Source organism: Panthera onca, chromosome B3 (assembly GCF_046562875.1).
Source record: "Panthera onca isolate mPanOnc1 chromosome B3, mPanOnc1 haplotype 2, whole genome shotgun sequence".
Lineage (NCBI taxonomy): Eukaryota > Metazoa > Chordata > Mammalia > Carnivora > Felidae > Panthera > Panthera onca.
In genome coordinates this window covers 137,023,158-137,050,367 of record NC_138344.1, presented here as the reverse complement: position 1 = coordinate 137,050,367, position 27,210 = coordinate 137,023,158, and the positions used below count along the sequence as shown (strand labels likewise).

Below are 27,210 nucleotides of genomic sequence, written 5' to 3'. Positions count from 1 at the left end.
CTTCCTCCTTTTTTATTCTCTTCGGCGGTCAGGATATATGCTGATTTCCTGACCCCTTTTGCCATAGTTGTGATCGGTCTTGGATTGGCATTTGAGTTGGGTGGAGGCCGAGGGAGGGGGTCAGGCTTTCGGCATAAGTCGTCCCAGACAGCGAGCAGCTCACGGTAAGGAAAATGCAGAATGGTTTGACCGGGTGGTAGTCGGTGGGAGGGGCCTGTGGTCTGGGCCGTGGGCCTGCAGAGTGGCCCAGTGGACCTCAGGAGATGAGGTGCCATGGCTTTAGCTTTGGGTTCTTGGCAGCCGTGTTTGGTTAACCCACGGGCGTGCAAGCAGCGGGCCTGAGGAGTTGAGAACAGTGAACGCTACGCGGGGGGTAAAAAGAATGGTTGGTGGGGCTTTGGTTCAGTAGACGATGAGCGGATTATTTCTAGGAAGAACACAGTTGGTAGCGTTCAGACCGTGCTCCGCAGTCCTTTGCTCGCCGTCCTCCTCCCAGAGGGATGACGAGAACGATCGTAGGTCATCCTGGCTGGTCTGTGCTGTCTGACCTGGCCGCACCTGTGTTGCTGCTGTCCTCCGCGCCCGCAGCCCTGTGTCCCCCACTATTTACAGGAGATCACACTGGCACTGGCCAGATGTTGAGTTGTTGTCCACTGAACTGACCTCTGAAATCAAGGGAGACTGGAGACTTCTCGTTGGATTTGATAGAACAGCTTCAGTCGCTGTCCTGTATCGTGGTCGTCCATTTCACGCCTCGGGAGATTCAAAGGTTCTTGTCAAGGGACGAAGAGTGGGCTTCTTTCCGGTTTCATAGAGTGATAACAGTGAAAACTCCCAAGCAGTGTGCGGGCAGAAATTTCCTTTGGGGGCAAATAAATGCTGCTGACAGTCAGAAAGCCGATGGTGGACTGCCACGTTGAGGTCTGAGACCCTGACCCTCTGTGTGCAGGTTAGGAGTTTGAAAAAGACTCGGGTTTAGTTTGTCATTTTACATAATCCAATTCCTCTTTGGGAAAGAATACGTGAAACACAGAAGAGCCCTTACCTACCGTGAAAAACTCAGAATGGTTGCCCTTTGTCTTGATTCATCTAGGATATGTGTAATTTTAAAGGTAAATATTTAAATCGTTGGTCAGCTGTGCAGTTGAGCTAGGTTGTCAGTCGAGGAAAAGACCTTGTGTGTTTACGGTCTTTAGATACAATGACAAAGTGTTGGCAGGTATTTGAAACTTCAGTGCCTTCCAAACGTTCTCTCGCAAGTTTATCGATAGTGGCATCAATAGAATTGATAATGCTTGAAAATGTTTATGCACCCACGTGCTTCGCATGTACATATGTATTTAAAGAGGCATCATATTCATATTTTCTTTTAAAGGTATATGACGGGCATGGTTCTCTATCAGTCAATACAGATCCGGATTTTCTTCGTGAGTTCAAAGTATTGTATGATAGAACTATACCATCATTTACGTGCTCACTTCTTATCAGTGCGTTTGAAAGCTATTGCTTGTTCCCAGGTACTAAGGCATCAGTACGTATCCGTGTCCTTGTTTCTTCGTGTGGTTGCCTAATTATTTCAGACAAGTTTCTAGGTGTAGGATTGCCGGGTCGGAAAGTACAGAACGCTTGACTTTTGAAAACGATCCTCTTAGATCGAGAAAAAGCTAAAACAATGACAGGGGAAGTTTGCAAGGGTCCGGAGGAGTGACACTGTGATGTTTCTCTTGTTTCTTGGCTTTCTTTCGTCCTTAACCCCGCATGGTGGGGTGACGGTGTTCTTTCTCCCTTTGCAGTGAGCTGCGCTAGAGCAAAATGCAGTGAGAAAAGCACTGGATGAATGAAAGCCCTGCTTTGCAGCCCCTCAGCATGGCGGGCCTGCAGCTCGTGACCCCTGCCTCCTCACCAATGGGCCCTTTCTTTGGACTGCCATGGCAACAAGAAGCAATCCATGATAACATTTATACGCCAAGAAAATACCAGGTACTAATGAGAACACTAATACTGGAGCGTTTCCACTGAAATGGAGTCAATTAGCACGTAGTTGACATGTCTTATGTAAAACCCATTTACCTTTTCAAGCTCTCCTCTTCTGAGTAATTTTCTCCTTCCAGATACTTTTGTTCTTAATGGCCCTTTTCTTTTCTAACATCTGCCAGCCGATTGATGTAATCATTTTGTTTGTGAAGTTCCTTATTGTTTCCCCTCCGAAAACCTCTCCCCTCGCAGTACCCGCTTGGGTGTGTCTGTCCTCAAGAGCTGGGAGGGAATGGAGACGGGTTCGAACCACCACCAACGGGCAGGACCACGGTTACTGTAAACTCGGTTCTTCGTGTTATTCTTGGGGAGTTTTCTGTCCCCCCTGCAAAAATAACTCTCAAACAGATTGTAAACGTTACCCCACGCGTGTTTCTACAACACAGCTGGCCATACGTCACAGGCATTTTCGCGCCTGTGATCTCCTTCTGGAAAGATGCAGAGAGTCTGTGTTTTGGCAGACTTAGCAGAGGAAGATCTCAGGAAGTAGTGAAGTTTCCTAAATTAAGACAGAACCCAGTTTTCCCAGTGTTGTACCCAGATAAGAAGTGTGGCATCTTCTTCCCCACTGTATTTCTAGGTGGAACTGCTCGAAGCAGCTCTGGATCATAACACCATAGTCTGTTTAAACACTGGCTCAGGGAAGACGTTTATTGCCGTACTACTCACTAAAGAGCTGTCCTATCAGATCAGGGGAGACTTCCACAGAAACGGAAAAAGGACGGTGTTCTTGGTCAACTCTGGTAATGCAGAAACTGTTTTATCATACTGTGTGGAGGACGTTGGATGAGATTTTACGGTTGAGCACATTTTTAAAAAAAGTTTATTTTGAGAGAGAGAGAGAGAATGGGGGAGGGGCAGAGAGGGAGGGAATCCCAAGCGGGCCCTGAGCTGTGAGCACAGAGCCCGACATGGGGCTTAATCTCACAAACTGTGAGATCATGACCTAAGACCAGACCAAGAGTCAGACGCTTTACCGACTGAGCCACCCAGGGGTGTCCCGTAAGCACTTTTTCTCTGTGGCTATTAAGTTAGATGATGGAACGTATAGAGGGTTTGAAGAATAATATACTTGTTGAGATTCTGAGAGCAGAAATAGCAGTTAGTCTTATCTCTTAACTTTATAGTACTTTTAAGCGTCAGCCGTTTTATTTCACAGATGTTAAACTTCAGCTTTTTCCTTAAACGTATTTAATTCTGATGCTACGGTTTTTGCATGGGCTGCCTTTCGGAACATAAGCTAATCTGTGTCGTCACAGTTCTTTCTGGTTATATTTGTTTTAGCTTTGCAAAGTCCATCAAAAAGTGCTTGATTTATGAGACTGGTAGCATTGTGATTTGTGATTTTACTATGCCAATTACAGAAGGGGAGGTAGGTGCTTCTTAAAAGTTAGATATTCAGTCAGAGTCTGTGATCCTGGATTTGTGTTTGGCTTTACATATTCAAACAAAAAGTGTAAAATGTGAACCTGAGCTGCTGGGGCACTGGTCTCCTTTTTTGTTTTCAGATGGTCTCAACATGTGATGTTCTCCTGTACTTTAAATATCTATGAGACCGTCTTATTTCTTGGCAAAACGATCTGATTTTACTGAAGAAAACAGGAGTGGGGGTGGATCTGGAGTAGTTCCCATTCCAGCCTAGAAGTTCTGTTCTTAGGTTGGGAAAATCGGCTGTGAAGAAGGAGGGTGGCATAGGGTTCTCTGAAGTGAATGACGGAGGACCAGGTCTTAAGTCTAGTAAGAGCATTTTGGAGGCTCACCTTGGAAATACGGTTTTCAATTGGCTATCTAAAAAATTGGGGGTTAGGTAATGATATATGATAATAAGGATTTCCTTAGCTGTCTTAATCATTAGTAGTCCAGAGAGCCAGCTACGTAAGATTTGTCCTATTTACAAGGAGTATTTGTATCTGTAATCAGCAAACCAGGTTGCTCCACAAGTGTCAGCTGTCAGAACTCATTCAGACCTCAAGGTTGGGGAATACTCAAGCCTGGAAGTAAATGCAGCTTGGACAAAAGAGAAGTGGAACCAAGAGTTTACTAAGCACCAGGTAAGACTTGGAAAGGAATTTCCCTTTGTAAATCCCTACGAGTCCTCGACTTCGTCTGTAAGATGACCTTTAGTCTTGGTTGTCTTTGTTTAGTTTGAAAACTCGTTCCTGTACCTTGTCAGCCTAGGAACTGGCCCTTCCGTACTCTTTCTCACGGTCTGAAACCAAATGAATAGGAACGTATAATGTTGCTCTTACTGCACAGAAGAGAACCAGCTTTGCAGTGTGATTTACTGGCTGGAAAAACACAAATTCTGATGACGTACTTCCCGCTTGCGGATAACCTGCTTTTCAGAAAATTTACGCTTGAGTTAAGTGTCTTGAGACTGGAGACGCTTCTCGGTTGAGACCTTTGGGTCTTTGGCCAGAGACTTCCTCTGACCTACACGTTTGTGTGGAGCCAGCGTGCGTAGAGGGTCTTTTTGGTGTTGGTGTGTCTGAAGCGGTTAGGAGATGCCCCGTAGCTCAGCTGGAGCCCTGCACACGGACTAGCGTGTCTCACACACGGGGTTGAGTCCTCATCAATGAAACAGTGAGATGTCCGCACAGAGATAGTGCCCTGAAAAGAACATTTGGTCGGTGTCTTCTTCCAGAAAACCTTGTCAGTTCAACGGGAAAAAAGAGGAAAACACAGGGAGAATTGTGTTGTCGTTTGATTAAAGTAATAGGTCTCATCAGTCAAAATGGGGCTAATAGGAACCTGAAAACCTGACGTAGTTTTAGGAGACTTACCATAAAAGCATGGTCGCAGTTATCAAGTATTTTTTTCCCCTCATCTGTTTCCGTATTTGCCCATCTCTGCTTCTTGGTTCCAAAGTATTAGCTTGCATACATTTAGAACGTCTGTTTTGATTTTGACTAATGAGTTCCTCACTTCTCTCCTACAGAACGCTGGCTCCGTAATCTGATTTAACAGAAGTGTATCCAGGCAGGTAGGCAGGTGAACGCACGTTCGTACACTGATGTCGGCTTTCTTTTAGGTTCTTGTTATGACCTGCTATGTCGCCTTGAATGTTTTGAAAAATGGTTACTTATCGCTGTCGGACATTAACCTTTTGGTGTTTGATGAGTGTCATCTTGCGATCCTAGACCACCCCTACCGAGAAATTATGAAGGTAAGTTTTTAGGTGTTTATCAGTCTTAATGCAAGTCAAATTCCTGAGAATAAGCGGTGTTTTTATATATCAAAAGCAGTGATATCCGTTACCAGTTTTGGGAGCTTCGTTCCCTGTACGAACGAATGAATGTGAAATTAATTTTCACTGAGATCTATAATAATGAACTGTCATGCGTAACCTATAGTAAATCTAGTCCTGGGATAAACTTTTAAGCATAAGTAAATGAAGTACGTAATGCGCGATACATCCATTATATCATCTGTCGTAGCACATTGACATACGCCTCTTGGATACAGGGATCTTTGAAACAGGCTCCAGTCATTCCATAAGTGATACTTTTAGTGTCTGCCCATCTTCCTGATTTGTGTCGGTCTGGCAGTGTCTCTGTCGTCCTGGCCTCGCAGAACGAATGCCTCACTGTCAGCATCTCTTATCGTGTCAGCTCTGTGAAAACTGTCCATCGTGTCCTCGTATCTTGGGACTGACTGCTTCCATTTTAAATGGGAAATGCGATCCCGAGGAATTGGAAGAAAAGATTCAGAAGCTGGAGAAAATCCTCAAGAGTAACGCTGAGACCGCAACTGACCTGGTGGTCTTAGACAGGTAGGCGTTCGGCTGGAGTTTCCCCTTCCTTCCCTTTCCTGGGGCCTCCCGGGCAGCGCCTGTACAAGTGGACGGGTGCCTGAGGCAGGGAACGAGCGAGTCTGAGAATCCTTAGGGCAGGGACCTCCCCTTGTCTCCACAGAGAACAGCAGATGGAGGGGCTTCGTCTCTCAGAAGATGCCATGAGCGTGGGCCCCTCCTGTTTGCTGATGTGGACGAGGACCGGGAGCCAGGACAGGAAGCTTGTTTCTGCCCACGTGTGTGCGCGGTCGTTCCAACCTAAGTGTCTGCGTGATACTTTGCAAGAATACGACTTTATGGATAGAATTCAGTGTTTTGTGCTATGTTTAAAAAAAAAATTTTTTTTTAATGTTTATGTTTGAGAGGGAAAGAGAGACAGAGCACGAGCAGGGGAGGGGCAGAGAGAGAGTGGGAGACAGAATCTGAAGCAGGCTCTGCGCCGTCAGCACAGAGCCCGACGTGGGGCTCGAACTCACGAACTGCGGGTTCATGACCTGAGCTGACGTCGGACGCTTAACCGACTGAGCCACCCGGGCGCCCCTACGCCACGTTTTAAACTGATTGGAAAAACCCCAGTGTTTTGCAAATGGGTGTGACTGTGTGAGAATAATGTTGTTTATGCTTTCTGGGTTTGTGTCTTTGAAAAGGTAGCTGCTTTGAGTTTCAGTAAAACGTGCACACATACACACTTTTTGATTTGAGTTGGTGGATGGGAGCTTATATCAATTAGGTTTATAATTAAGTTGATTCAATTCACATTAAAGCATCCTTATAGGCGATAGTTCTTGGAACAGTTATAATGACTAGAGAAGCCGATTTCTCAGGGAGTTAAATCAGACAGGTTTTGAAATCCTGGCTTCCACTGACTGGGAGTTGTATGACTTCAGGCGAGTCCTTTATTGTCTTGGAACCGGTAAAATGATGTTGACAGGGGTTTCGGGGGATTCCTTGATGATCAGTCACGTTGATAACGTGGAAAACGTCTTGCAGTGTACCTGCCATTTAATAGGAACTTGGGGAAAATCTCTTTGTAGAACGAGAAGAAAAGGTAATGTTTCGGATCCGTGGGATGTAAGGATTCAAAAAACATGAAATACACGCATGAAATACAAATCTCGCCACCTTTCGGACGTGGTGTTTTTGACTTCCTCGAGCCAGAATGAGCTGATGTGGCAGTGAAAGGCTGTACTTTTGTTCCGAATTAGATTGGGAAGCCTGCAGTACTTGAAGTTTGCAGAAGTAGAGGTATTAGGGCACTTAAGTAAAACTGATAAGTGGTCTATTGAATCTGGTACTTCCCAGTTCTCTAAGCATGACTCTCTGGTTAAGTATAAAGTCTGATGGAGAATAATGAAAACTGTAGTATTTACACATGTCTTTAGTGTATTTCATTTCCTTAATGATTGTTAGTGCTTTCATTTAAAAATTTTTTTCAATGTTTATTTTAGAGAGAGAGACAGCGAGTGCGAGCATGGGGGGGGGGGGGGCAGGGCAGAGGGAAAGGGAGCCAGAATCTGAAGCAGGCTCCAGGCTCCGAGCTGTCAGCACAGAGCCTGATGGAGAGCTAGAACCCACAAGCCACGAGATCATGACCTGGGCCGAAGTCGGACGCTTAAGCGACTGAGCCACCCAGGCGCCCCAGTCATTGTTAGTATTTTCGAATATTATGTGCTGTTCTCGTTGTCCTAGTTCATAAAGGCATAAGAGATCCAAGGATGATACCATAATCGGTTCAAAGTTAGGTGAGTTTTCCTTACAAGGATATGGTAAAAACACATTAAAATAAAGTTGAATTTGCAGATGCTAAGAGTTTCGAGTAGTGTGGAGGTGGATAGATTCAATGATAGCATTTTCCCTCTATGATCCGCCCCCGTCCCTATTTCTGTGTCTGAGAAGTAATCATTATTGAGTTGTTTGAGTATCTCGATGCCCAAAGAGGCAAAAGCTGAAAGTCTAAACCTACAAACCCTGGGGTAATAAGGTCATGATAAGACTCACAGAATTCTTTGAACGTGGGCTCTAGACAGTCACTCCTAGAGCCCTCCTGAGCAAGCGTAGCACATCTGAAAGTGAGCGCCCTGGGAGGAAGACCACTGCGAGCCTGCCTGTGATCCCAGGGTGTAGACACATATTCGGGGATCGTAGTGTGGGAGTGAGTTCACTGTGGAAGTGACACCCGTTGTTTCGTTACAGATACACTTCTCAACCGTGTGAGATTGTGGTGGACTGTGGGCCGTTCACGGACCGAAGTGGCCTCTATGGCAGGCTGCTGCTGGAGCTGGAGGAGGCACTGAACTTTATCAACGACTGTAACATATCTGTGCGTTCGAAAGAGAGAGATTCGACTTCAATTTCTAAGCAGGTAAGCGTGTACAAGTAAGTAGAGAAAGTACGAGTTGAGTTTTCCTGTCGAAACGACAGTGTGCTTCTCATGAGGCTGTTGGTATGTTTTAGTTCAAGGACTCGTCTTCTTATTCCTGGACTTTTTTCATGGAACAGATCATACCGGGTTGAGTTCATGGTCACCTGACATTATTAAATGTCGACCTCCTTGGTTTCAGGAAATAGGTTGGAAAAAGGAAAACAAGGAGGTGGGTTGGGGTCCGTTGTTGGGTCAGATGAGTTAGTCAAACCCTCGGGCTGAACGAATTCTTCTGCTGTTACCCGTGTGTAACTGCGTCTGAGCCCATCGCTCCTGAGTGGTACAGCTTTGGGAGGAGATCCTTTTTGATCAGTGGTTCTCAGAGTGTGGACTCCAGATCGGCAGTGTCAGCGTCCCCCTAGGACTTGTTAAAACAGATTAGGGACCCATCCTTTACCTGCTGAAGCTGAAGCTCAGGGGAGGGGTTCAGCTGGCTGAGACGTGACAAGTTCTCCAGGTATCCCGATGCATTGAAGTTTGAGAACCATCATCCTAGGACTTTGCAAACCATTTTTTTTTTTAATTTTTTTGTTTAACGTTTGTTTATTATTGAGAGAGAGAGAGAGACATGCAGAACATGAGCAGGGGAGGGCCAGAGAAACGGGGAGACACAGAATCCGAAGCAGGCTCCCGGCTCCATGCTGTCAGCACAGAGCCCGATGCGGGGCTCGAACTCACAAACTGCGAGATCATGACCTGAGCCAAAGTCGGTCGCTCAACCACCTGAGCCACCCAGGCGCCCCACAAACCTTTTGTGAAATAACGCTGTTACGTCGGAGTCCAGATTTCTCTCCTGATGATTTTTTTCTGGAGCAGCCGTGCTTAGACTCTTCTCAGCCCTTGATTTCTCATTAAGTCTGCATTCAACCCAGTTTGCCTTTTACTGGCCCGCAGACCCGGCAGTCCCTCAGTTACAGCCTCGTTAGGGATTTACATTCCACTCTGAGCTAAGAGCAGAAGATGTGGCTCTCTGGGCATAAAGTGCAAGGAAAATTCTCTTGCTCTTGTCTGACGCCTCAAAGAAAATTGCTCTGCTACATAATTCACCTTGCATATCTACCTGGAAGTCAGTGATTCCGTTTTACTTGTAACAACAGACCTGAAATTAAATTTTATTAACCTTATACGGGTGCATCTTTTATATTCTGTTAATGATTACCTTTTCTGGGGAAGACAAAAGGATGGTTCTGGGCATACACGTACATGAAAAAGTAGAGATTGAAAAGCCCACCGGCCGCCCCCCTCAACCTTGGGGCCCTGGCCTCAGTGTCTGGATGAGTGGGGTGAATGTATTTTGAAGGGGCCGATTGGAGACAGCTTCAGTCCCGCTTGAACCGTGCGTGAAAACGCTGCGTGATGTTACCGTTCAGCATTTGGCTCTTTCTGTTGTCCTGTAGATACTGTCAGACTGTCGTGCCGTATTGGTGGTCCTGGGCCCCTGGTGTGCAGATAAGGTCGCCGGGATGATGGTCCGGGAACTGCAGAAGTACATCAAACACGAGCAAGAGGAGCTGCACAGGAAATTTCTATTGTTTACAGACACCTTCCTAAGGAAAATCCATGCACTATGTGAAGAGCACTTCTCTCCTGCCTCACTTGACCTGAAATTTGTAACTCCTAAAGTAATAAAACTGCTCGAAATCTTGCGCAAGTACAAACCGTATGAGCGGCAGCAGTTCGAGAGCGTCGAGTGGTATAATAACAGGAATCAGGATAATTACGTGTCCTGGAGTGATTCTGAGGATGATGACGAGGACGAAGAGATCGAAGAAAAAGAGAAGCCGGAGACCAATTTCCCGTCTCCGTTCACCAACATCTTATGCGGGATCATTTTTGTGGAAAGAAGATATACAGCAGTTGTCTTAAACAGGTAAATAAACGTCCGAGATTAGCGGCTCTTCCCGTAGTGGAGCGAGGCAGCTTTTGGCTTGCTGAAGGGATGCTCTGTAATCGCTCTGAGACTGGCGGAAGGCCCAGGTGGGTGGCCTTCACTCGATACCGTCATGGGTCGTGTGCGATGCTGTACCGGCATCGACGGGGGGGGGGGACGTGCGTGTGACTGTCGTGTTCCCGAAAGGCTGGGTCTGACATGACCTGAGATTTTTTTTTTCTTGAAGGATGTCCATCGGTTGTGACCCGTTTGACACAGAGAGCGAGTATGGAAAACTTCCGTGACGTTACAGTGAAACACTTTTTGTCTCCCGTTTAGTTGTCAGATGCTGTTCAGATAGTTCACCCGTGACTGTGTGTCAGGCTTTGTGTTGAGCATTTCACACCAGGCTTTCCCCTTCACGTAGTTGGAGGATAAATTTTGCCGGGGAATCATCGTGGTTATTTTGTTGCTGCTGCTGCTGTTAGCTTTTTCCTCCTGACAAATGTCGATTCAGGGTTGCAGATCCGCGGTGGAAAAAGTTGAGAACTGGGTTTGCACTTTGGCTTGGTTCATAGACTCAGAAGAAAATAAAAATGTTGGGGAAGCATTCTGAGAATATTGGCAAAGGATGACCCTGCATCCAGACTAGGCCGTGGATGCCCGTCTCCCCCCTCCTCTTTGCCAGAAGTTGATTCTTCCTGGACGTCGGCCCAGCCGGGGAGCGGTACTCCAGATCTGTGTCAGACGGTCTGGTAACGTGTGGTTCTTCCTGGTTTGTGTACAGATGCTGTGGTATCAAAGGGCCAGAAAGGGGCCTTATTTTGTGCTTCAGACAATCAGACGACGATCTGTTTCTCTCTGAGATCCATTAACTGGCCAGAGCTGATCTCTAAGAGCCAGTTCCGCAAGTAGTGATCTCTGAGGAGAAATTCGGCTTTGGTTCCTGTGGTAATTTGGGATTCCCCCCCCCCCCCCCCCCCAAACTGCTTCTCACTGTTTTGGGGCTTTGAAAACTTACTTGAGTAATGAGAAATTGGACTCTGGGGTAGTCATCTGGCGGTTTTTAGTCTGGTAATTTTCATAGTCATTGGGCCTGATCCTTATGATGAATACAAAGTAAAATAATGTTAGGTAGTGAATTACATTGGAATCCGAAGTTTAAGGTTGGAAAGGGACTCATTGACTATCTAATCCAGCCTACTTATTTTTATAAAAAAGAAAGGGCCTCAGGAGGAAAAGTGATTGGCTCCGAGTGAAATTGCTAGGCAGTGGCAGAGACAGTTCTAGAATCCTGATATCCTCCCTCCTAGTTTCCAGATCCTTCTACAATCATGATGCCCTTGGGCATCACAGAACACTAAAAACCAGCGCTTTATAGTGGGCAGACCATCCGGGACACAGACCAGGGAGCGCATGACCGTCAGGATTGTTTCTTAGAATGGGGGAGAGGCATTTCAAGGGTCAGCTCCAGCTTCATTATAGCCCTGCCCCCAGACAGGATGGTTTAAGAATTAAATACACTTTAGGGGACTTGGAAGAAATGGGGTACATTTTCTTCTTCTCCCTCTTCTCTACGTGAATTCTTCAATGTAGAGCTGTGCCAGTTTTCACTGCAGGAATACTAGCCTGAAACCGTGTATCAAAAACCAATCAGTTATTTCCTATTGGCTTTGAGGATCAGATTAATTGTGATCAGCTTTCATGAAAAGTGCCTGGAATTTAGTGTTGGATGATGAATCAAGAGCGGTTTGAGAGTCAACTTTATGGGCAGCTAATGAAATATACAATAGAGGTCTTGTTCCAGTAAGCTTTTTAATAAGCTTAGAAAAACTTCCTGAAATCCACATTCTTTCCTTCCATCAGTTTAATGGGAGGAAAACCCTTCCTCAGTGAATAGTTTCATGGGAGTCTAAGCTATTGTGATACATGGGCAGTTTTGTCCTCTCCTAATTGAAAAAAATGAATCATAGCTACTTCTGTGTGTAATGTAGCCACGTGTATAGTCTTAGGATTACACTTTTCCTTTTGCCTTATGTATGGGCTTTATGGTTTATAACTTACCTTTAATTTTGTTTTGTTTTTTTAGTTTATTTTTTGAGACAGGGAGTGAGAGCAAGGGAGGGGCAGAAAGAGAGGGAGAGAGAGAATCCCAGGCAGGCTCTGCACTGTCAGCACAGAACCCAGTGCAGAGCTTGAACCCATGAACTGCGAGATCGTGACCTGAGCCGAAACCAAGAGTCGGACGCTTAGCTGACTGAGCCACCCAGATACCTTGGTTTCTAACTTACCTTTTAGATATATATTTAAAAATTTTTTCTTCTAACGTTTATATTTGAGAGAGAGAGATACGGTGTGAGTGGGGGAGGGGCAGAGAGAGAGGGAGACGCAGAATCCGAAGCAGGCTCCGGGCTCTGAGCTGTCAGCACAGGGCCCGACGTGGGGCTCGAACTCACAGACCGCAAGATCATGACCTGAGCCGGTTGGACGCTCAACCGACTGAGCCACCCAGGAGACCCGCTTTTAGATCTATTTTTAAATTTTCCAACACTCCATGAGAAAGGAAGGTGCATGTATTAACTGTATCATAGATGAGGAAGTGAAGACTCCGTTTGTGATCCTCCCAAAATAAGGCAGATATGGCCCTTTTCACTGTGTCATTTATTAGTCTTGTATGACAATCGAATCTGACACGCCTGGGTTTACATCCTCTCTCTACCCCTCTCCCTCTGTCTCCCTAGTAACTTAAATGTTTACAGAAAAGTTGTAGAGATTACAGAACTCCCTTGTCCCCTTTAGTTGGCTTCCCCCATCCATTGTTAACATCTGACATTATCGTGTACATTTGGCCCAACCAGGAAACTAACATTGGTGCGTTACTGTTAACCAAACTTCAGACTTCAGTTTCATTTACCAGTTTTCCCATTAGTGTCATCGTCTTAATCCCAGGTAGCATGTTGCATCTAGCTGTGTGTCCCTGATCTCCACTGGTCTCTTGTATTTTCTCTTTTTCCGTGCTTCTGATGACCTTGATAGTCTTGAGGAGTACTGGCCAGGTAGTTTGTAGGCTAGCTTTCAATTTGAATTTGTCTGATGTTTTTCTCAGGATTAAAATAGGGATTTAGGATATGGAAGAATACTGTAGAGATGAAGTGCCCTTCTCATCACATCGCATCAGGGGGACTCATGGTCATCGACGTGAGACATCACCAGTGACATGAAACCTCGTCACGTGGTTATGGTAGTGTTTGCCAGGTTTCTCCTGGAAGGTGTTCTTTTTCTCCTTACTTTATTCTGTGGAAGCAGATCACTAAGCCAATTCATTTATTATTGGAATTCTTCTGTGAGGAAAACTTCTTCTCTCTTTGATCCTATTTATTATTTATATTCATTGACCTAGGTTCTTTTCTCACTGTGGACTCGTTTATTTTTTTAAATATTTTCTTTTAGGGGCGCCTGGGTGGCTCAGTCGGTTAAGCGTCCGACTTCGGCTCGGGTCATGATCTCACGGTCCGTGAGTTCGAGCCCCACGTCAGGCTCTTTGCTGATGGCTCAGAGCCTGGAGCCTGCTTCAGATTCTGTGTCTCCCTCTCTCTCTGACCCTCCCCCATTCATGCTCTGTCCCTCTCTGTCTCAAAAATAAATAAACATTAAAAAAATTTTTTTAAATAAAAAATATTTTCTTTTAACATTTATCCATTTTTGAGAGATAGTGCACGAGCAGGGGAGGGACAGAGAGGGAGGGAGAAGCGGACTCCGAAGCAGACTCCAGGCTCCAAGCCATCAGCACAGCCCAACACGGGGCTCGAACCCACGAACCGCGCAATCGTGACCCAAGCCCAAGTCGGACGCTCAACGGACTGAGCCGCCCGGGCGCCCCTCACGTTTGTGTGTTTCGCACTTCAGGCTTTAACCTGACGTTTGGTCATTTACCTTGTTGCTCTCGTTGTTCTGCTCTGAGCCGTTGGGGCTCCTTGAGGTCAGCTCCTGTGTCCCTTCAACGTGCCCTCATCCTTTCTGTTGTTGATCAGCCATTTTGTCAATGAGCCCCAGTTCCTTTTATTTCTACTCACTTTTTTAGATGTGTATTTTGTGGAAGCTATTTAACTTTTACAAAAAGTGTTTATTATTTTGAGAGAGAGAGAGAGAAAACATGCGTGGGGAGAGGGGCAGAGAGAGAGTGGGAGAGAATCCCAAGCAGATTCCACACTGATAGTGCGAAGCCTAACATGGGGCTCGGACCCACGAACTGCGAGGCCATGACCTGAGCTGAAATCAAGGGTTGGACGCTCAACTGACTGAGCCACCCGAGCAACCCGAAAGTTATTTAACTCTTTAAAGCCTCAGCATCTTCATTTGTAGGATAGAAATTACTTCTCTGTCTCTTAACGTATGTAAAAATGGCTGTTTTATCACCTGATACAGTAGGCGCCGTTTTCTTACGTGCTCTGCGCACACGTTTGAGGGCGCGTAGTGTCTGTATACTAGAACCATCGGTGATGGTTCTTTTGGTGGAATCGCAGAGGAATTACATTTGATTTGTTCATGTTAAAAAAATGTAAGGCGTAAGGAGACTATTAAAAGCTATTGTTCACATATTTTAGTACTTGGCAGACATTTCAAACGATGTGTTTGTTTCTTTGAATTTTTTTCCCCATACGGTTGTCTGCACAAATTTGCAAGCTTAGTGAAATCACAGTTCTACTAGTTTTCTGAATCTAGTGCACATATTTCCTATTTCTGACCATGCTGCTTCGTTTTTTGTTTGTTTGGTTTTTTTTTAATGTCTATTATTTTATCTTGAGAGAGAGAGTGAGAGACAATATCCCAAGCAAGCCCTGCACTGTCAGCACAGAGCCTGACGCGGGGCTCCATCTCACAGACTGAGATCAGGACCTGAGCCAAAATCCAGAGTCAGCCACCCAACCCACTGAGCCACCCAGGCGCCCCTGCCCATGCTGTTTCTGATGTAACTGGGAGGCGATGCATGTAACACAATGCATTATGTGGGCTGGTGCCAACTGAGTGAGCTAGGTACAGAGATTTAGAGCAAACATCTAAAAACTCTCAGTTTTGACAGTGATGTCTGCTGCATATAAGACCATTGGCTCTTGAATATTTGTTTCATTTTCTTAGTAAATTTTCATGGAAGTTGACAAAAAATACCGCTCTCTGATGGATTTGATACTAGAAAAAAATAAATAACTGGTTCTTAGCTGCAGATAGTTTGAGAAGCTCTGTGCACTAAAGAGCAGCAGGGCTTAATGAACCGCTTGCTTGTGCAACAGCTGACAGAAACTCAGTGTGAAACTCAAAAGAAACAAGACTTCGTGGCCTCTGTTCATGGTACGGCGAAGGCTCTCAGCAGTTTGCGTAACTCACTTGTGAGCTCCCTGACCATCCTCGTTTCTCTGGAAGCCTATAGCTTTGTCTGAGGAGTGTGATTAGGCATCCCCTCATTTATCTGATAAAGTTTCCTCTCTAAACACCATCATCATAAGTATATAGCGTTTAATTACTGCTTACAAGAGATTGGGTTTGTTCACGTGCATATTGTCTCTTCTGTCCTCTGCAGTATTGATGTGAGTTTCAGTAGGAGAAATACGTTTACTCTTAGTGCCTTCTGCTTCTCAGCTCGTTGAAATCTGCTAACGTGATCATGTTGGCAAAGTAAAACACATCCTTTGCCTGACTGAATTAATTATTTTGCCTACTGCCTGACATGAAGTGTACTTTTTAACCTCTTGATGCTTATTTGCATACACAATCCTTTGGAAGTACCTATTTCTAAGATAATAAATTTTGTATTTCAGGCATGCGATTTCTTGGCCTGTAACGCTTCTTTCTGTTACTGACATCGTAAGCTTATTACAATAACTAAACAAAGCTTGGAACATATTAAGGAGGTTTCTGATTTGAATGTAGAACAGACGTGTAAACTAACCTAGACATGCATGTGTTTGGCTGATCTGGAGGCAGGGAGATATTCTAGATGGCCACTCAAGGTTTCTTCCAGCTCTTTGATATTAGTCTGTTTCATGTATTTAAAAAAAAAAAAAAGAATGGTTTGACTTAAAAATGCAATTTTCTATTAGGAATTTATACTATGCGTATGACTTCAGAAGAACCATCTGGAATCACTTACGTCAGGTGTGGAACCATTTATCCCGCGTGCTGAGTTTTCGAATGTGGATATTTCCAAAATAGCTGTAATGGCAACACTAACTGTTAACCTCTGTCCCTGAGTAACGTGACCCCCCTCCTGTAGCTTTCTTCCATCTCTCAACCAGAAGGCCCGCTTTAGGTTACTGGCGTTCTGGATTAATACAGAGCAACAGGCAGGAGGAGGGACGAGTTGGGGAGCCTGTCTTCCGTGACAGGATGGGATGGGGGCTCTGGCACCGACTGCCGTGCCGAAGTCTGGCGTGTTCTGTTGTGCAGAACTGGGGTGGGCGGTGGGGGGTGTCAGCGGCCTGGGGGCAGGAAAGTGTTGGGCCTGGAGGCGCGCCTCAGCAGACAGGCATCCGTTGCCCTGGAGCTCTGCTTCCAGTGATACAAGGCGTTGTGGTGAGATTAAAATAACCATGCTGTTTCGCACACAGCAGGAGCTCTCTTAGTACGTGTAGCCGGAGAATGAGGTTTCCCTCGCCTCCGCCTCCCAGTCCCCTCTTGGCCTCAGGGTGTTGGTACACATTCTGCATAAGTTTGGCCATAGAGACAGGGGCTTGACTGCAGCCGCAAGTTTTGTGTGTGTGTGTGTGTGTGTGTGTGTGTGTGTGTGTGTGTAGAAGAACATTGAGCTTTCGGAGAAGTGTGTGCGGCTTTTTCATGATAGGTCCTGGCCTGAGGCCAAGATGTTTGAGGATTCCATGTTTCTCCCTGCCTAGCTCTGTCCCCTACTGGGCTACATTCCTAGTAAGTCCTCACTGCCAAATTAGAAAGTTGGACGTACTGTGGCCATTTTGTTCGGCAGGCGAAATCAGCCCTGTATTTGGCGTTACAAGTGTTTGGTCCACAGATCGACGCGGTGAAGAGTGGCAGTGATTTCTGTTTAAGCTAGTTGAAAACAAAATGTAACAAAACAAAACAAAAAACAAAAACCACCAAGACCCGTTTTGTTAGGTATGTTGGCAAAAAATACACGTAATTTCCATTTGAAGGGAGACCTCACAAACAAAAAAGTTTACATTTTTTTTTTCTCCCTCAGCAATGCTTAACTTCCAAATGTATGTAATTTTCTTAGATTGATAAAGGAAGCTGGCAAACAAGATCCAGAGCTGGCTTACATCAGCAGCAATTTTATAACTGGACATGGCATTGGAAAGAATCAGCCTCGTAACAAACAGATGGAAGCAGAATTCAGAAAACAGGAAGAGGTAACTTAAGTTGAAATAATTGTACAGTAACAATTTTCAGAATATGTATGTAGACATATATGCATACATATGTATATATGTGTACACACACACACACACGAACTCTGCTCATAGGAGCTCCCTTTCTTCATAGTTGCTTGGCGGCATTTTCGGTCGCATAGAATACTTGCTCATAGATGGACTAGCCGTCTCCTATGAGGTAGCTGTTTGGTGATTCATATGTTCAGAATTAGAATAGCCGTCTAGGAAATCAATTTGGTCTTAATTACCATCAACCATTTCATTTTCCTTTATTGGACTGATGGCATTTCCTAGAAAAACAAAGCATGTGTAACCGTAACTCCTGTTGACTGCGTATGACTGAGCTACAAAATGAATTTGTTCTCCTATAAAGTGTTTTGTTTTCCGTTTAAAGTTCTGCCTTGAATACTTCAAAAATAACGCTATGTTTTAAAGATTTGGGCTTAAAGTTTTTCATACATTCTAAGATTTTAATATAGGAGACAGCATTGTAAAGATGGGAAACCTAATATAGTGCTCTGGCTGGCAAACAAAAAGTTTTTATTTGAAGTTTGTTATTTAACTTCAAGGTAGACTAATTCACGTTGGCGTTCGTTTTCTATGCCGTAGCTATTTGATAATATTCCAAGTTTGGAGAGTCTAACAGCCGGTATGCTAGATCTGTTTAAAAGGCAGCTTCCTTTATAATTTAACTTCTCCTAGATTGGGAAATGGTGTTATTTTAAATCTAACATAAAAAATTGTTCACTTACCTTTTTTAATGAGTAGTTCTGATTCCTTAAATCGAAAATGTCCCGAGATGCCAGAAAGTAAGTAATGCCTTACTTGTCATTTTGAATTACAAGTGTTTTAGGGATTCTAGTGAAAGAGTCTTGCCATCTTTGGGAGGCTGTTGGCACAGTGTCACGGCCGGAAGATACCCTATGTGAGGTCAGAGTATCAGCAGGACTCCAGAAGCGGATTCGTTTGGTCACTGTTGGCTGCATTCTGTGGTGGCCATTGAAGAAGCCAGCCTCTCCGCCCGGAAGGCTTTCTGTGGCTCGTGCATACTTGTGTACAGCAGAAGGGCACTTTGATTTTTCGAGTCGTGCTCAGCTGAAAATAAACCAGAGTCTCTCTGCACACGTGTCAGAAACGGCAGTTTTCACTTACTGGTACTGCACCGTTCCTTTGGAAATTTCTTAGAATTGCTTCTCTTGGTGGACTTTTTTCAGGTACTTAGGAAATTTCGAGCACATGAGACCAACCTGCTTATTGCGACAAGCATTGTGGAAGAGGGTGTTGACATACCAAAATGCAACTTGGTGGTTCGTTTTGATTTACCCACAGAGTATCGATCCTATGTTCAATCTAAGGGACGAGCAAGGGCACCGATCTCTAATTACATAATGTTAGCAGATACAGACAAAATAAAAAGTTTTGAAGAAGACCTTAAAACATACAAAGCTATTGAAAAGGTAAGTTCCGAGAGTCAGTAGGGTGTCTTTAAGTTTTTGGTTTTTTTTTTTTTTTTTTTATGTGCAAAGAAATGGGTAAAAGCAGTTTTACCTACAGAGCGTAGTCTCAGCAAGGGTGTGCAGTGTGTACGTTGTAAGAAAAGTCAAGTAACCACAGAGCCAGCAGTATTTTACGAACTGTTTGAAAGCCCACGGTGAAAATGGTCCTGTGGATTGTGGGGGAAAAATGCCTGGAAAGTGTGTCCTGTTGGTGTGGGCGCTGCAGTCCCAGTTGAGGGGCTGAGTTGTGGAGCCGTCACAGGGTGATGACACAGCCCCTGTGCGTGTGCGTGTGTGTGTGCGCGCGTGTGTGTGTAGATACGGTACCGTGCAAACCTTGTGCACGTGCGGTGAGTGTCTCCACGGTTGGAGCTGGGGCGGGGGGAGTGCTCCGGGAGGGAGTTTCTGCATCAGGTGACTTTGGAATTCTGAAGCATGTTTAGGAGAGAGCGCTGTTGCACGTCAAGAGAGCTTTTTCCGTAGGTGCAGAGGCAGACAACTGACATAGGGCAACACGGCATTTGTTCTCCTCGTAAAGTCTGTTTTTACAACGTCCAGATCTTGAGAAACAAGTGTTCCAAGTCCGTTGATGCGGGTGAGACTGACGTTGAACCTGTTGTGGATGATGACGATGTGTTCCCGCCATATGTGTTGAGGCCCGATGATGGTGGTCCGCGAGTCACGATCAACACGGCCATTGGACACATCAACAGGTATGATATGAAGTCACTTGCGTGGAAAACCTAGGAGTGTTACAAGGCTTAGGTCTAAACCTGCGAGTATTGTAGTGTTTACCTGTTGCAGACAATCACCAGTCTTTGCATTTGTGGCTTGTAATATTTTGGTGAGAGAAAGAAAAGAAGTTGCTTTTTTCCACTCATGCTCCTTTTTGGTCAAAAGGTAAAAACTGTATTGCACGGTGATAAATGTTTAGGTTTTGTTGGAAGGCTGACTTAATGAAGGCATGATTTTTTTTTTAAGTTTATTTATTTATCTTGAGAGCGAGAGAAAGCACAAGTTGGAGAGGGGCAGAGAGAGATGAGAGAGAGAGAATCCCAAGCAGGCCCCGAACTGTCAGTGTGGGGCCTGACGCAGGGCTCTAACTCACGAACTATGAGATCACGACCTGAGCTCACGTAGGACACTCAACTGCCTGAGCCACCCAGGTGCCCCAAGGGATGCTTCTTTTAATTAGATTTAATTTAATTTTACCTTGCTCACTGAATTTTTTTTTTTTTAATCCTGAAAAATCTCGTGCCATGAACGTTGAGGGATGTTGAATTTTCCATTAGCTGCGATATTACAAGATGACGATACATTAACTTGTATTTCTGATCATGGGCTAATTTACTTTGTCCAGAATTGGTAATAACCTTTCCAAGAACTAAGAAAAGCAGCTACATGCCTAGATTATGTATCAGGATAAGTTTCTGTGCAGAGGCAAAATAAAGCAGCAACCGACATAAGATTTTTTTTTTTAACTCTTTAATTTGAAACCATTTCACACTTTAAAATGTTGCAGGGATACTGCAGAGAACTCTCATATGCCCCGCACCCAGAGAGACCCATTCAGGTTTCGCGAGAATGGTTTTGGTAGGGAGAGGATCCAATCCAGGATCAGGAGTTGTGTGTGTTTTTCTCATCTCTCCAGTCTCCTTCAGCCTGGAATTACTCTTCAGTTTCCTTGACTTTAATGACCTTGAAACGTTTGAAGCTTACAGGCCAGCCATTTTGTAGGCCGTCTCTCAGCGTGGCTTTATCTGCTCTTTCCGACGTTGAGCCCCAGGTTGTGCACTGGAGCCGGCACATCACAGAAGGGATGCTCTGTTCCCATCCCGTCCCGCCGGGCGCGCTCAGTGTCGATTTGTGCTCTTACTGGTGGTGGTGGCTCCTGATCACTTCCAGAAGGTCTGCCAGCTTCCTCTGTCGTAAAGTTGCCTTTTCTCCCTCCATAGTGTGTGTAGTTCATGGGGAGGTGGTTTAAGACCATGTAAAATTTATTCCTCTTCCTGGTTTCACCCATTAGTTTAAGTATCCATTGATATTTCTGGCCTGAATTGATCATTGCTGCGGCATCTGCAAAATGGTGATTTTCTGATTCCGCTGTTCTGTTTGCTGGCATTCTGCCGTGACGAAGAGCTTTCTCTTTTCTCCGCTCATTTATTCTTTTTATTTATTAATGTTTTTATCTAATACAAACTGAGGGACTTCTGTTTTATTGAGTGGGTTATATTCTGCTCACTATCATTTATTATTTGTTTTGATGTTACAGTTCTCTCAGATTTGGCAGTGGAAGCCCCTTCAAGCTAGTCTTTTTTACATCACCATTGTTCTTTGGTCACTTCCTTATTTTATGGCACACTAAGATGTTCTAGATTTAACTCCTATTTTCCTTGCCCCAGCCTAGATATTGGCTGTTTCTCCAAAAGCTTCTGGTCTTTTTTAGTGGCAGATGAGTGGTGTTTAGAAACCAAAGTCTGAGTACTAAGTGTGTTCATTGCCTCTGGAGTATTGCTACTCTCAGGCTCCTTAGTCGACAGAGCTAGAAACTACGTGTGTGTGTGTGTGTGTGTGTGTGTGTGTGTATTCACATGCACATTTATAGCTGTATTTATTTGCATACCTGACTACCTTTATGTTGTTACGTCCACTTTTACCATGACACCACAGGGTTCATTCTAGCTTTCCTCTTTTCCATCTTTGTTCTGGCTTCTTCCATAGTGAGAGATAGGACTCCCATTGTCCTCAAAATAGTTACGTTATGTTTAGTATCCCTGAAGGTAGGCAGTCTCCTACTTCGCAGGGCTGCCGCCGTGTTTGGGTGTCCCGAATGCACGGGTCATGACCTTGCAGGGCAGCTGCTCATTCTGCTGCCCTCCTTGTGTGAGTCCTGCCCCCACCGGATTACCTTCCCGTCCCAGCCAGCGCCCTCCTCGCTCAGTCTCAGTGCCCTTGAAGCTAGCTTCCTGCTCCGTATCCCTCTCCTTGTACTGCCGTGGGGTGTGGTGGGAGGGCAGGGGCGGTCTTCTTGTTCTGATGCTTTGTGATATGTCAGTACTGGGCTGTCCTTCCGGCCTCTTCTGACGCCCTCCTTGGGCGGGGCCTGGTAGTTTGCCAGGGCACATAAGACAGTAAGGACCAAACCCTGGCGGTGTGTTCTCCTTACGGATTCCGCACGATATTTTTCTGTGCGGTATGGTAGCCCTGGACGTGCCTTTTTAAATTCGAGTTTTAACTTTAATCAAAATTAAATAAAATTCGAAGTGAGTTTCCTAGCTGTCCTCACCGCATTCCAAGTGCTCCGTGGCTGCTCTGTTGGACAGTGTTGACACCGACTGTCACGGCAGACGATTCTTTTGGACGGCACTGTTCCATCTTACTGAAAGTTGGAAGCAGTGGAACTCACACTTCCCATGTCAGTACCAATCCAGTAGAGGGGAAGAGGGACATAAAAACTTAAACTTTAGGATATGACTACCAAAACGGATTTTTTTCCCCTATTTCTCAGTTGTGGATTTAGCATCAGAATTTCTTTTTCTTCACAGATACTGTGCTAGATTACCAAGTGATCCGTTTACTCATCTAGCTCCTAAATGTAGAACTCGAGAGTTGCCTGATGGTACATTTTATTCAACTCTTTATCTGCCAATTAACTCACCTCTTCGAGCCTCCATTGTTGTAAGTTTAGAAAAAGAAATGATTGTGCCTTGAAAATATGTCACTAATGGATTTTTTTTTTCAGCTTCTCTACGCCAATGCAAGTTATAGGTAACTTAGGTTTAGATCTTTTTTTTTCTTAATTTTATTTAATGTTCATTTATTTTAGAGAGTGTGCGGGGGATGGGGGCAGAGAGAGGGAGATGGGACCTGACGTGGGCTCTGCACTGACAGCAGAGAGCCTGACACGGGGCTTGAATCCACAAACCATGAGATCGTGACCCAAGCCAAAGTCTGATGCTCCCTGGCTGAGCCACCCAGGTGCCCCACTTTAAATCTGTTCTCCAGGGAAGGTTTATAAGTCTCTTTTGTGGTCAACTGCACGTTCAGATCCTCAACAGACTGTATAGCTAGATGACCCCTAAAGTTTCCTCTGAGATCTTACTAGTATCAGCGTTTCTGACCGAATCCCTCAGCTGTGGCTTACGATACTTCCAGGAGCAGAATTTATTAAATATGTTTGGGCTTTTGTAGTTGTTTGGTTGTTCACCCGAAAATCTGCCTCTGTGTAACTGCTGTGCTTGGTCCCAGTACTGATTTCCAGATATTCCAGGATGACTAATTTCTCTTACATACGAAAATTTGTGCTGTTAATGTGTATGTTACAGTCACATTTTGATAGATCTTTAGTTTGTTTCCTCTTCATAGATTAGTCGGACTAAGATACGTTAAAATCTTACTGAAATCTGTATTCATTAAAATTGTCAGATCTCCATCATAGCTGATCTAGGTTTTACTGGGAAGGACTTTTAAAAATGGCCATTTCAACTGTGGAAATCAGGGTTTTAACAAACTTGTTGGCATTTTTCAAAATGAAGAACTTTACTCTGGTAAAGTTCAGCTTTAAAGATGCTGGGGCAGAGGCTTCCTAGAAGTCGTACGTGCTAATGATCGATAGCTACGCTCATGTACAGTGGAAATGTTTTTTGTTACTTTCAGGGTCCGCCAATGAGCTGTATACGATTGGCCGAAAGAGTTGTAGCTCTCATTTGCTGTGAAAAACTGCACAAAATTGGTAAGAGTGATTGAAAAGCACATGCAGATAAAACTCAGGTTGAAACCCTTGTAAAACAAAAGCACATCAAGGACCTCTGAACTCGCTGTTCTCCTTGTGCTCTGGTGAAGGCGGACGTACGTACGTAAATACGGTGTAACGTGAGGGTCCCGTGACATGTACCAGCTTTGAGGCCCCAGCTTCCCTGCGAATACCTGTAATGTATTTGCTCCCTTTACTGACCCCTTTTCAACACATAAAGGTCTTCTTGTAACTGTTGAGTCATGAGCGTTTGTGTTTTAATGGATCGTTTTCTCAGATCGGTTTAGTTTACAAATTAATCCACTTAAAAAAAAAGGGAAGTCTTGTTGTCCATAGACTTTGTAAAACAGAGTGCTGTTTCTCTGTTCAGACATCATTTAAAAACACTTTTTTTTTTTAATTGAAGTGTAGTTAACACACGATGTTACATCAGTCTCTGGCGTACGACATGGTGGTTCCCCAAGTCTGGACGTTATGCTGTGCCCCCCGCAAGTGTAGCTGCCATCTGTCACCATACAATGCTATTCTAGCACCTTGCGCTATACTCCCTGTGCTGTGCCTCGTTTAGACGTTATTTCTGCATCTTGGAGCAGAGTTTGTAATCCTGCTCATGTTGACTTTTATGAGCGCCAAAATAGCCTCCCTGAAGCATCACGTCCGATTACGCTGTGCTATTAAAGCAAAGCTGCTTTAGTTTTCACCCCCCTTCCCGTTGCTTTCTAATATCGTGCCTCTCTGGATTATTTACTTATTAGAGAGGCAAAATCCGGATTGTTTATGTTAATTCTCGGTACATTTCCTAGGTGAACTGGATGACCATTTGATGCCAGTTGGGAAAGAGACGGTTAAATATGAAGAAGAGCTCGATTTACATGACGAAGAAGAGACCAGCGTTCCAGGAAGACCAGGTTCCACAAAGCGAAGACAGTGCTACCCAAAGGCAGTTAGTATCGGTTAGAACTGCATATGAATCTAGCCTTTCTGACTTTTTATTTCCTGCTACCTCAAATCTGCATTCCCCTGCTTGGCTTCCCAGGCCTCGTAATTTGGCCCGCTTGGGATCTCAGCTCGCTTCCTCCCATCACAGCTTCTGCCAGATCAGCCAGCCCCTCCTCGTTCCCATGTGCGCTCTGTGCTCTTTCCCACTTAGGACATTGCTTTTGTATTTCTCCTCAAAAGGAGTTTGGCCTCATTTGTCAAATTCTATCCAGAATGAGTTCATTCCCTTTAGAGAGGTGTTTTTTGTTTCATTCCCTTTAGCGGGAAGATGTTGGCCTCATTTGCGTTCGGGACTAAGACAAGAGAGGATTTGCACGATAAGATAGGCAGGTGGAAGGGTGCCCACTCAAGGATTTGTCGGGAGCCAGGATGTGGCCCGCCTGCAGTCAAAGCCAGTTCCGCCAGCGTGCCGCGTCTGGCTAACTCTGTGGCATCCTGGCAGGATTCATGTGCTAAGATGTCCCTGAGTCTGACTTCCGGGCAGAGCCGTACTGGACTGAAGGTCTTATTGAAAAAATACTTGTTAAGATTTTTCCCCCATAAAAATTACAAACAGGGGCGCCTGGGTGGCTCAGTCAGTTGAGCGTCCAACTTCGGCTCAGGTCATGATCTCAAGCCCCGTGTCGGGTTCTGTGCTGACAGCTCGGAGCCTGGAGCCTGCTTTGGATTCTGTTGTCTCCTTCTCTGTCTGCCCTCCCCCGCTCACGCTCTGTCTCTTTCACTCTCAGAAATAAACAATAAAAAAAAAAAAAAAAAAAGAGTTGCAAACAAAAGCAAAATTTTGCTGTGTATTTTTCATCCTAGCCTAGAAGTATGGTTCTTCTGGGTTTTTTTTGCAGCGCTGTTGAGCATTTTACTTTTTAGAAGGTTTTCACTCAGCTGAGCATTTTCAAGATTCAAAATCATGTCAGTTGTTTAAAAATTATGAATATTAACCCGTTCCCTGAAATGCTTGTTTCCCTCAGTTTTCCTCAAGGGTTTGCTTCTCTGTCTTCCTACTCGACATTTACCCCGGAGACCACTGGGCTTGTTTCCTGTGACAAAGGTCGTCAGTCATAATCAGTTTTAATCAATAGATACATTCTGGATTATCTGGCATTCTGATAACCCTGTCTCCTCACCAGTATTTCTGTGCCTTTTTTTTTTTTTTTTTTAATTTTTTTTTCAACGTTTTAAATTTATTTTTGGGACAGAGAGAGACAGAGCATGAACGGGGGAGGGGCAGAGAGAGAGGGAAACACAGAACCGGAAACAGGCTCCAGGCTCCGAGCCATCGGCCCAGAGCCTGACGCGGGGCTCGAACTCACGGACCGCGAGATCGTGACCTGGCTGAAGTCGGACGCTTAACCGACTGCGCCACCCAGGCGCCCCATCTGTGCCTTTTAACTACAGATGCATTTTATGCCCCTGAGCCTCAGAAACTTCACGACTCTGTTGCGTAGGGTTGTGTGACTATTGAGAGCTTGGAAACAGTCTCAGGCTCGTTAAACTGCATTTTACTCCTATAACTACATAGCCATTAAAAATGATGCAGATCTGTATTGACCAAGAAAGATGTTCTCATTGTAGGAATTGGAGATAAAAGAAATAAGGTGACGACAGTCTTTGTTGTGTCATTCCGTGGGTGATGAAGCACACGTGTGTGTGTATGTTGATCCACGTGTGCACACAGGAAAACATCTGGAAGACGATGCAGTCTGTCAAAAAGTTAATAGTAGAGGCGATATCTGAGCAATACAGTTACGTGGGACTTGTAAAATTTTGCATGTTTTCTGATATTCTGCAGTGAGTAAAGACTAAAAGCCGCAAGGAAGAGTTCTCTGATCAAAAGAAAGAGCTGAAATGAAGAGCGTTTCTAAGAAAATGCCCTACAGGGTTTGGTCGTTTTTATAAAGTTTTGGTGTTAGAGTCAGCAGTGCATTATGAGGGAGGTGACCATGGGCCACCAGAGCCCAGGCCTGAGCAGCGCTGGCTGTCCCCCAGAGTTAAGGAATGAGGCCTCCTGCCCTGGGTGTTTGCTTCCCTTTTTCTCATCAGCTTTTAGGAAAGCTGCAAGTAAATTTGTTTGTTTGTTTGTTTGCCAGTGTCTGGACAAGAGGCTGTCACCCTTGCTTAAGTTTTCTTTCTAATTTTAGATTCCGGAATGTTTGAGGGATAGCTATCCCAAACCCGATCAGCCCTGTTACCTGTATGTGATAGGAATGGTTCTGACGACACCCTTACCTGATGAACTCAACTTCAGAAGGCGGAAGCTCTATCCCCCTGAGGACACCACGAGATGCTTTGGAATACTGACGGCCAAACCCATACCTCAGGTAGACAGCTCTTTAGGACTGCTATCGATAAGAGGGAACGGCTAAAGCTATCTCTCGTTACCTCAGAATGTTTGCTACTTAAAAATCAAGGTGTCCCTTCTGTTCCCCGGATTGACAGCGTCGTTCCCCCT

At 44.9% G+C, this 27,210-nt stretch overlaps 1 protein-coding gene across 5 annotated transcripts in view; it reads left to right on the top strand.

The window, feature by feature from the left end:
* The window catches only part of DICER1 (dicer 1, ribonuclease III), a 70,598-nt gene that overhangs the window by 24,235 nt on the left and 19,153 nt on the right, over positions 1-27,210 (top strand). For 4 of the 5 annotated variants that reach the window (XM_060620673.3, XM_078447882.2, XM_060620672.3 and 1 more), the window contains exons 4-17: positions 1,794-1,980; positions 2,615-2,777; positions 3,955-4,085; positions 5,066-5,200; positions 5,646-5,806; positions 8,021-8,189; positions 9,647-10,119; positions 17,363-17,495; positions 18,731-18,973; positions 19,571-19,725; positions 22,558-22,690; positions 23,669-23,744; positions 24,569-24,708; positions 26,900-27,079. In XM_060620673.3, coding sequence (XP_060476656.2) covers positions 1,834-1,980; positions 2,615-2,777; positions 3,955-4,085; positions 5,066-5,200; positions 5,646-5,806; positions 8,021-8,189; positions 9,647-10,119; positions 17,363-17,495; positions 18,731-18,973; positions 19,571-19,725; positions 22,558-22,690; positions 23,669-23,744; positions 24,569-24,708; positions 26,900-27,079 — 2,439 coding nt within the window. In that variant the 5' untranslated portion in view covers positions 1,794-1,833. Of the gene's footprint in view, positions 1-1,793; positions 1,981-2,614; positions 2,778-3,954; positions 4,086-5,065; positions 5,201-5,645; positions 5,807-8,020; positions 8,190-9,646; positions 10,120-17,362; positions 17,496-18,730; positions 18,974-19,570; positions 19,726-22,557; positions 22,691-23,668; positions 23,745-24,568; positions 24,709-26,899; positions 27,080-27,210 lie in introns of those variants that run through there. The other variant, XR_009606558.2, reaches the window with a different exon arrangement.